This window comes from Centropristis striata, chromosome 5 (genome assembly GCF_030273125.1).
Source record: "Centropristis striata isolate RG_2023a ecotype Rhode Island chromosome 5, C.striata_1.0, whole genome shotgun sequence".
Classification (NCBI taxonomy): Eukaryota; Metazoa; Chordata; class Actinopteri; order Perciformes; family Serranidae; genus Centropristis; species Centropristis striata.
The window spans coordinates 20,683,608-20,694,153 of record NC_081521.1 but is presented as its reverse complement, the minus strand read 5'-3'; the positions used below and the strand labels follow the sequence as shown (position 1 = coordinate 20,694,153).

General features: G+C 37.0%; 1 protein-coding gene across 1 annotated transcript; it reads left to right on the top strand.

The window, feature by feature from the left end:
• On the top strand, positions 1–7,252 carry ptges3a (prostaglandin E synthase 3a (cytosolic)). The gene is made up of 8 exons (XM_059333828.1): positions 1–136; positions 1,224–1,337; positions 1,930–1,999; positions 2,095–2,193; positions 2,366–2,455; positions 2,552–2,608; positions 2,703–2,730; positions 6,431–7,252. Coding segments are annotated over exons 1-8 (480 nt in total). The 5' UTR covers positions 1–134; the 3' UTR covers positions 6,451–7,252.
• Positions 7,253–10,546: the final 3,294 nt, after the last annotated feature.

Here is a 10,546-nt window from a genome sequence, read left to right as displayed (position 1 = left end):
GCGAGACACAGATGTCTCTGTTGAGTTAACTGTTTAGGTTACAGTTATCATTTTTTGCCGGGCACCGCAGCTAGATAGCACTATTATCCATATCGTGTACCGACGAGGGAGTTTAATTGCGAAAACCAGTGGAGATGTAAGTCTTTGGGTTTACTACGTAGTCGTAGCTGAGTCGCTACAAGTCTTGGTCGTGTTGGGAGGATAACTGGCTAACATTAGCAGCCGAGCTAAATACACGAGTTAGCGTCAGTGGCGGTGCAGTTACACCAACTACTCGTTAAATCCACCGACAACTAACTTTCCCTCAGCATAGACCAATGTGGCTACTCGATGTCCCAGAAGATGCTAACTTTATTTTATTCGGCGTCTTTACGAGTCCCCAATTCAGCACCGTCGCTAGCTAGCAGGCTAATGTCAGGCACCGCAAGGGTAACGTTCATGTTAGCACGAAAAAAGCGTGGTGTCATGATTAGCACAGAAGACTTCACTTCAGCTAACGCCAAGTTACACACGTTTGTCAGTGACAATGTAACATAAGCTGCTTCTAATTAGGCAAATACTGCTCTCACTGTGGTTCAGCTACCCACACAGCTTACTATTAATAGAAAAACTATGATTTCTCATCTGATACACGTGTGTAATCTGTAACGTGAGCAGGCGCAACTTTTTTAGGAGATAAATCATTTTAATCCTAAGAGACTAAAGTTATTGTTTTTAGATAATGTGCAGGATATTTCAAATGCTTCCATGCTAACCCGAATGAATGAATGAGTGATGCCTTCGTCACCATGATTTACGTGACCTAAAATACACTGCACCCTATAGGCTACACGTGGGTCGCCAGAGCAGAATGACCAACCCCCGATTGGAAAATATGAATATTAACCAACGGGACACTCCTTGTTCTTGATTAATTAGGCTACCATGTTATGGTAGATCCTGTCTTTCATTGCGACACTCCTGGAAAGCTTTCACAGCCCCTGCCCTTATTTAAATAACATTTGTACATACTGTTTCTACTGTGTTTAGGTTGACTTTTTCCTATTACTTTCCATTTGTGCTGCCGTTTTTTACTCTATTAGCTTTATTCTCTTCATTTTAGTTCTTTGCACCTTTTCCTTGTGTGTGAAATGCTCCTTGGCAATTCTGATTATAATGAACTATAGGCAATGTTGGATTTTACTGATGTACCCTAAAATTCCCTCTTTATACTCTGTCTTTAGGCAGCCTGCAACAGCCAAGTGGTATGACAGACGGGACTCTGTTTTTGTAGAGTTCTGCGTGGAGGACAGTAAAGATGTGAAAGTAACTTTTGACAAGTACAAATTTGATTTCAGGTAAGTTTTATTAATATAAAGTTGAATGGTAATTGTTAAGTAGGTTCAGGGGGCAATGGTTATATCAAAATGCAGGAAACTCTTTCAAATATTTATTTCTTCAAATCAGATTCTTCACTCACATTTCACAATCAATTAATCTGAAAGAAAGCAAATCCAGGCTTAGAAATTGATGTCATAAGTTAAATACATCTTGAGAATAAAGTTCTCAGTTCAGCTTAAAGTGAAGAAATACTAAGTGTGACTTACCAATACTGCCTCCTCATGCGAAAGTGAAAAGGGTGTGCAAGACTTAAATAGAGTGCTCAGGTGAACTCAATCGAGTAAACGAGGTGGGACAAAGAACCAATGAGTGACAGGGAAAGGAAAGAAAGTGAGGTAGGTGAGGAGAGAGTAAAGGAAGCACAGGAAAATAACTAGTGCCTTCACTATAGTGATATTTCTGATAATTTCGTATCCTTCCCAGAACCATCCTAAAGAAAAAATGAGCAGTAGGATGTGTTTATCAGGGCCCTGTATAGTGTAGGAGCAAAATGATTGCAACACTATTTTTTGGCAGTTGTAAAGGAGATGACCTTTTTTCACTTCACAGCTGCCTCAGTGGAACAGATAATATCAAACAACACAATACGGTGGACCTTTTCGGCGAGATTGATCCCAAAGTACGTTTGTCAACTGTTTTACATCGTTGCATAGTTTTCTATCATGCGTTTATTACTTTACAAAGCTTTTATCAAATTGTCTCTGTTCCAAATAGGACTCCAAACACAGACGCACTGATAGGTCTGTGTTGTGCTGTTTACGAAAAGCAGAGGCTGGGATATCATGGCCACGACTCACCAAAGACAAGACAAAGGTAGCTTTCAATCCACAGATATTAATCACTTTTTCTACACTAAAGGTACAGAATTGTTGTAAACCAGATACTAGATAACTAGATAATTTAATTGCCATGGATTTTTCAATAAATCTTGGCAGGCTGTAAACTCATTTGTTCAACCTAACTCAATTCCTTTAATCTATCGTAGTGCAACTGGCTGAGTGTGGACTTCAATAACTGGAAAGACTGGGAGGATGACTCAGATGAGGACATGTCAAGTTTTGACAAATTCTCAGAGGTTAGTATGTTGATCAACAGTGCCTAAAATGAGTGATGTCCAGACACTCTGTAGTACTGGCTTAATGATTTTTATTTGTCTTCTCCATTTCTCTAGATGATGAACACAATGGGTGGAGATGATTTACCTGATTTAGATGGTGCAGAAGATGAGGTATGTTTTATAGGCTTTTTATCCTTTATTACATTTATTAGTGTAAGTGTAGTGAAAGCAGTGCATAAAGAATTGTTCTTACTTTGTTTTACAGCATGATTCCGCGGACAGCGACGATGGAAGTAAGTATTATTCTAAGAGAGATGTTTGTTAGTCTCTAGATACTGGGTGAGAAGAAGTGGTAGAAAAAGTATTCAGATCCCTTACTTCAGTAAAAGTACTAATATCACACTGTGAATTTACTCCACTACAAGTAAAAGTCCTGCATTCAAAACTAACAGAAGTAAAAGTACAAAACTATCAGCATCAAAATGTACTTAAAGTATCAAAAGTAAAAGTACTTGTTTTGCAGAATGAACCCACTCAAGATTGTTTTAAATATTTTAAATATATATGTAAGCAGTGTTTTAATTTTCTCAAGATAGGGCTCATTTTAACTACTTAATACACTTTGAGGTTGAATTAAAAAAAAATGTCTGATCACTTTAAATTAATCATGTTTTATGTTAAATCTTCACCTGGAAAGTGGGTACATCCCATGTCCCTTATTTTATGTCTCCTCTAACCTCGCTTGAACCGGAAGTTCTTTTGCATGCGCCATCTTTACGACCATCCCAAAGCTCTTATTTGTGCTCGGAGGATAGAGGATAGATGAGACTGATCTTATACATCGCAACATCTCTGTAGTTTCAAACTAGAGTGAAGACAGATTACTAATTAAACTCAAGTGTGTCACCACAAGTTTTATATTTTATTTATGATTCGCCACATAGATAAAAATCTGTTTTATTGTGGCTCTGAACAACAAAAAGACCAAACATATTTCTACATTTATAATGAATTAAAAGAAAGATTGCTTTAGAAGCTTTTTTCCCCGTTCGTGATCTGTTATTTCCTCCATTCAGATTTATTATGGATATTGTTAAAGTTTAAAAAAAAAAACAGTAGAGTATGAGAGTCTGTCCGTCAGCAAGAAACACTTTTACATCGTTTGTCATTTTCATCAGTCTCACGTGAGGCTGATCATTACTGAGTATAGGTTTGACCTGAGTGACATCATTTTACATTTTACCTTAATCATCTAACCTAATAAAACATTGGCTGGTGTTCAGCGGACACAGTCATGTTCTGGGATATTAAATAATGAATTTACCACGCTGATCGTCTACGACGGCGTATTAGGGCCATGTATGAAAATAAATGAATAAATAGGGACCCAGGGGAGAGGGGCCCAGCCGCCATGGCACGTGTAAAAACACATAACATGAGGTGATGGTACTACATCAGCACATTTCATTCCTTTCTACCTGCGGGATGTCTCCGCTTCTCCATGAATCACTCTGTTTTGGGTGTTTTATTATGAAGTAAGACCGCTGTCAAAAGATGTGTCCATGTTATAAGCATTCGTATTTGTAATGATAAACATTTGTGTGTAAATAAAAAAGTTGTACCCAAAATTCTGCTGTCACACACATGAGTCTGATAAATTATTAGGGTTAGGATTGTTTTTATGTGAGTATGAATCTAAAAGCTGTGAGTGCAAAGTCTTGTGAATACAACTCTAATTTCTACGACTACAAGTCTTCACTGTGAACACGAATTCAAGTTTGTGGGTACGAGTCGAAAAACTGTTGAAATGACGTCACAGGCAGGTCACAGGGGAAAGCAATCGAACCCCGAAAAATGCGCCGAAGGATGGCTGACAACATGGACACCGTCGGGGAAGCATCATCATCATCATCACCACAGGTAAAGTAAATAACACATCCAACATTTATTTATTTTTATTTAGTTGTTTATTTCATGAAATTGTACTGTTTTAAATAATATGAAGTTTATGGACGTTAAGACATTCTGCTTTAGCTTACAAGCTAACGACCGGAGAATCAAACGAGGGAACGCACCTACGCCGCTCCGCTGCTGTAAAAGTGGAGAAATTCGCCTCAATATCGCAAACAAACGCAGGGAGAGGACAGTGTCTTGTGATTTAATCATTAAATCATCAATCATATTGAATCATATTATGATCCTTATTTTCACCTATAATGAAAATGTAAAACGCGTAGGCTTGTAGGCAGACACTTGTGTGTCTGATCTCAGATATACATGTATATAATAAATAAATTCTGGATTGATAGTAAACTGCTGTCAGGACTCTGACTAATTCTATTGTTTGGTTACACAAGCAGTAACTGACATGTGGTTAGCTTGTAAGCTAAAGCAGAATGTCTTAACGTCCATAAACTTCATATTATTTAAAACAGTACAATTTCATGAAATAAACAACTAAATAAAAATAAATAAATGTTGGATGTGTTATTTACTTTACCTGTGATGATGATGATGATGCTTCCCCGACGGTGTCCATGTTGTCAGCCATCCTTCGGCGCATTTTTCGGGGTTCGATTGCTTTCCCCTGTGACCTGCCTGTGACGTCATTTCAACAGTTTTTCGACTCGTACCCACAAACTTGAATTCGTGTTCACAGTGAAGACTCGTAGTCGTAGAAATTAGAGTTGTATTCACAAGACTTTGCACTCACAGCTTTTAGGTTCATACTCACATAAAAACAATCCTAACCCTAATAATTTATCAGACTCGTGTGTGACAGCAGAATTTTGGGTACAACTTTTTTATTTACACACAAATGTTTATCATTACAAATACGAATGCTTATAACATGGACACATCTTTTTGACAGCGGTCTTACTCCATATTTTATGAGAGTGATTGTTTATGAGTGATCCGACTGTCGCTCCCCTCCAGCCTGTCGGTCCTGTCAGACCTCCTCTGCTCCTTGTTGACAGTTACAGTGTGTAACATTCGTGTGTAACATTCGTGAACTTTTTTCACTGCAGCAGGTTTGTTCCCAGCCTTCCTCATTCCTCACGGGCCATGCTGGCTGGGTTTAGGGAATCTTTATTCATCTCTGAAGTGTGTGTGTGTGCGTGTGTGTGCGTGTGCTTGTGTGTGTGCTTGTGTGTGTGCTTGTGCTTGTGCTTGCACTACCGGATGGACCCAGTAAGGCATGGACCAATATTACCCCCTCCCCCGGGTCCGTATTTTTTTTTCATACTTGGCCCTAATATGCCGTCATAATATAGCCTACAGAAGAAAATTATAATAAATAAATAAATAATATAAAGACATTTTCCGTGCCCCTGAGCAGGACACAGTTCACAGTATAAATACACAATGCAGCTTGTTATTCATGTGCAGCTGTTTGTTAAACAGAGAAAACACTTATTATTATTATTATTATTAGTGCATGTCTCCAGCTGTTAAAGCCGACTGACAGCTGATCCAGCTGTGATCTGCTGCCGTCTTCATTAGAAACGGACGTCGCTTCACATGACGCTTCGGAGGGAAGAACGTCCCATGTCTCTTAAATCGTTTCCTCTCTCCTCACTTTGTTTCCTTGCGTCTCTCCATGCATCTGCAGTGGGTGGGACTAAAATGCAAGTGAACGACGCAAGTGAGGGAAGCAGGAATGGGAAATAGACGACATGAGATGCACCCTAAAGCTGTCGGCTAATTGTAGTGGAATGAAATGTACAATTTTTGCCTCAAAATGTAGTGGAGTAGAAGTATAAAGTTACATAAAATGGAAATAGTAAATGCACTTAGTTACATTCTACCACTGGTGAGAAGACAACCATATTCACATGTTCCTCAGATGGTCCCATGTGTTGGGACATTATTGAACATTTCATGCTCATTGTTTGATGCACTAGTTTCCATGTTATAAATATTAATAGGTGAACTAATCGTCTAAGGTCTAAAATCACATGCTCACACACATATTTTTTCTCTCTCTCACAGAAATGCCCGACCTTGAGTAGATGAATCTGGATGCCACCTCAGTAGTAAACGAAGCAAGTTAAAAGTCTGTTGAAGAAGAGAGACGAGACACGAGTTGGCAGCCACGTTGGAGAAGAGACGTCATCTCTCTACGCAGTTTCCAAAGTGAAACCCCTCAAGGAGGAGACGGGGCGTGCCTGTTGGATACAGACGTGCACAGCGACCCATAGCGACATACAGTGCTGTGCTTGGCTGTTCTGTTCTGCATGGACAATTCTGTTCAAATGAAAAAATGTTCTTGTTCATTGACTTAACTGACTGTAATGGGATGTGCTGATGTCTTACACCTTCTCTCTCTCTCTCTCTCTGTTTTTTTGCGATGTCAGGTTACGTATTGAACATTGTGATTTCTAACGAAGAAAAAACTCAAAATGCCTATTTTCCAAAAAAGTAGATTTTTTTAATAACAGATTTTTCCCTTTTAATGTTTGTATCGTTAAAATGCACTTATTTTGTTTGTTAATTTAAAAAAAAAAAAAAAGCAGGAGCTCCGCTTGAAATGAGTTTTTTCGAAGTATGCCAACTTTTTTTTTAAGCATTTCAGCAGTTAAAATAAACAGACATGCTTGTGCAATTTACAGCTTGTGTTGAGATTATGGCAGTAGAGTGATCTAATCTTTTGCATATTATCAAACCATGCAAAGGGGAGTTTGTTTCTGTACAGAGTATTGCACATCGTAGCAGGTACAAAGATACTTTTCTTCCATATGCATACTGAGGTGAGGACAGAAATCCTGTGCTATTGTTAATCAAATACACTAGAACGATGCTTTGAAACTTGTGTGTTTGATTCACCACGTTGAACACTTCTGCGTTTGTCCTATGCTGTGGGAGTTTGGTTATACATTTCTAATAAACTCTTTCAGACCATTGAATATAAAATATCTTCTTTAAAGTTCCAGAAAAAGTTTACTCATGTTTAGAGATAGAATCCACTGAAAATGAATTATTACTCATTATTGTGGGAATGTGGTCTTGGTATCAAAACATTTTTTTAAGCGGTTCATATTTTTACAAATCTGTATTTAGAATTATTGTGTAGCGTCGGTTTATCTCCAGATTTTTTATTTTAAATAAATTGGGTGCGAGAAAGAAGAACGATTACAATTCTTACTAGTGACTTAAGTTTTTTTAAATTTAAATCTGTTGGGGGCTGACAGCCTTCCAGCCTCACTACAAAACTTTACAGACAAACAAATCATTAATCTTTTGTGTAGTCTTAATATTCTATGTACTCCCCTTATCCTAAGGGCAAAAAAAGACCTGCCATTACCAAATTAACTCCTAAAATAAAGCAGCATTATTGTATTTTAAACCCCAAATCTATTTATTTTGTCTTTCATCAAAACTTTATAAATATCCGGATTTTCCCTCTTCACAGTACAGAAATTGGCATTATAAAACAAAAAACAAAATAGTAACAATTTCCCTGACCTTCAAGATGTATAAACAACAATAAATAAGGATAAAAACTTTAGGAAAAGTCATAAAATTTTGACATAAATAAAGATAATTTAGGTTTGTGGGTTTTTTTGTTGGGGAATATTGTGACGGGGTCATTTTTTACCCACAAGACAACACAAGGGTTAATGAAATGGTAAATAATAATAATTTAATTAAATAAATGCTCATGGTTTGAAATAAATTACCAAATCTCACGTGAAAAGCGCAAGTTAAATCCAGAGTACATGTATATACTGTTCTGCTACACATTAAATTTTAATTATTGGTCATTATAATTGTTGTCCTCATACTGGACTCAAAGAGATTCCCACCGAACAAAAGAAGAAGTTAAGAATAAAGAAGAAGTTAATTTCTTATAATATTATTTATTATGGAAAGCATTTAATAATACAACGTAAACATTTTTTTAAAAGGGGAACAATTACAGATCTCTCTTTCAATGTTGTATTGACTTTTAAAATGTTGAAATGAACATCTCTTTGGAACGGTGAAATGTCACTTTGTTACCACTGAGTAGTGCTAATGTTCGCTTTCACTTCTCTTTGACATTACACGGGGTATTTCAGGGGATTTCCACCTCCTTTGAGTTTTTATAATACTGAGTGCAAAAGAGAATTTGGAAGCCTGAAATTCCTCGATGGTATGGATTTTTTTTACTGTAACTGTTTAAGATTAGACTATATTCATCCTGCAGTGGGAAAAAAAATAACAGCTGTTTAAGATACAGACAGGGGAGTAACAAAGATATAAAAATAAAAATGATTTAACAAAATAAGATAAATAATACAAAATAAATATAAAAAAAATAAGATAAATATTATACTATTCATAATAAAATAAATAAAATAAAATTAGTATTGTCAGTCTGTAGATTTTTTTAAAAATGGCAAATGCAGGATTTCCCTTTCAAGTAATTACCAAACAGGAGAGTTACAAAGATATACAAATAAAATTGATTTTTTTAAAAAGATCCATTTTACAAAAAAATAAAATATAATAATTAAATTAATAATAAATAAATAAAATTGTGTTTTCTGTGATTTTTAAAGTCCAATAATTACCAAACATGGGAGTTACAAAGATACAAAAATAAAAATTATATTTAAAAAAATAATACAAAAAATACATATAAAACATAATCAATATTTAAATAAATAATTTAAAAAGTATTTATAATAAATAAGTAACTGAATGAATTAGTAAATAAAAAAGTAAAAAAATAAAATAATGCTGGCTGGCTGTGATGCAACTGCAGTATTTCCCTTTCAAGTAATTATCAAAGATGCCACGTCCAAACTCGGCGATGCTCATTAGATTTGATATTAAAACCATCATAGATTATTCATGGAAAATAAGAACCATAGACTATTTAAAAGGATGCTTTTTTCTGAGACAATAAGAAAATAAAAATAATGGATCATTTGAAAACATAAACTGCCTCGGATTATTTTTTAGCAGCACCTCTGAGGTCTAACATAGTTCATAGCTGATGCTGTAGTCCTTTATCTGATCTGCCCTGTAATACATGGTTCCTCCACTGTGTGGTGAGTGCAGACCAGACCAGAGCTGCTGCTCTAGTGTGAGATGTTTAGGGACTGCATGTTATTATGTATGTGTCAGCAGTCTGGAGCCAGGGAACAGGAAAACACAATGCAAGCACCTTTTCAACACCCTCCCTGTAAAACTAAACTGTGGGCTTAAAGCCACAAAAGGAGGCTTAGCGGTGACTGAGGGAGTCATGAGAAGGACATAATACTCATCACAATAGAGATGCGCCAACTGGCAAACTCATAAACTGTCAGAATCAGGGCAAAGGGATGAAAACATCATACTTTTTTTTATTTAAAGAAAAAGCTCTTTACCTCAGCAACAATTTATCATATGATGGTGGTAGGTTTTTGGTGGATGTTTTTCATGTTTTGAGGTGGAAAAACATCAAAAACTCTTAATAAATTCCAACTTGCAAAGCGGCCCACATCATTTGAGACATGTCTGTGTGCTGATTATATTTTCATTCCCCTTTTGACGCCATTCTCTGGAGTGCAGAGGCAGATACATGCAGCCTCTTTGGCCCGTGGACATGGGAACTCACAGATTCAACAGCGATGGCAAGACAAACAGATCATAGAAACGAGCAGAAACTGTTACTGCCAGCGTTTTGTCTCTATGCATGAAAGGAGAAAAGCAGTGAGCTCAGCATAATCCTTTCAGAGGGCTGCGGCCGTCCCTCTTGCTGCCCTGGTCAGCATGATGCTCCAGTGCAGAAGCTCAATGCCAGGCCTGCTCTCCCCTCTTCCTCTCCAACCGTGGATTTTCCACCGCTTTATCCAACATGAGCCTCCCAACCCGCCCAGCACACGCACACAAAGTAAAACTGTGCCTAATCAGTTCTGCTGCCACAAACCTAATTTGTACCAATCCAGAGCACAAGTGGAGAAGGTGCTCGCAGCTCTGATTAGAGTGAATATGAACTGTTTATTACACAAAGGTGGACACTGCAATGTAAAAATATATTAAAATGATTGGAAATCAAGCAAAAACACCCACTGCACTCCACTTGTACCAGCTCACATGTTCCGCCCACAACATGCCCACTGCTTTTTCTATTTTTCA

What these genes read in the sequence shown, in the direction of transcription:
- ptges3a (XM_059333828.1), top strand. An exon ending in TCGGCGAGATTGATCCCAAA is followed by an intron (nt 2,000 to 2,094) that starts GTACGTTTGTCA and finishes TGTTCCAAATAG; the next exon opens with GACTCCAAACACAGACGCAC. An exon ending in TAGATGGTGCAGAAGATGAG is followed by an intron (nt 2,609 to 2,702) that starts GTATGTTTTATA and finishes TTTGTTTTACAG; the next exon opens with CATGATTCCGCGGACAGCGA.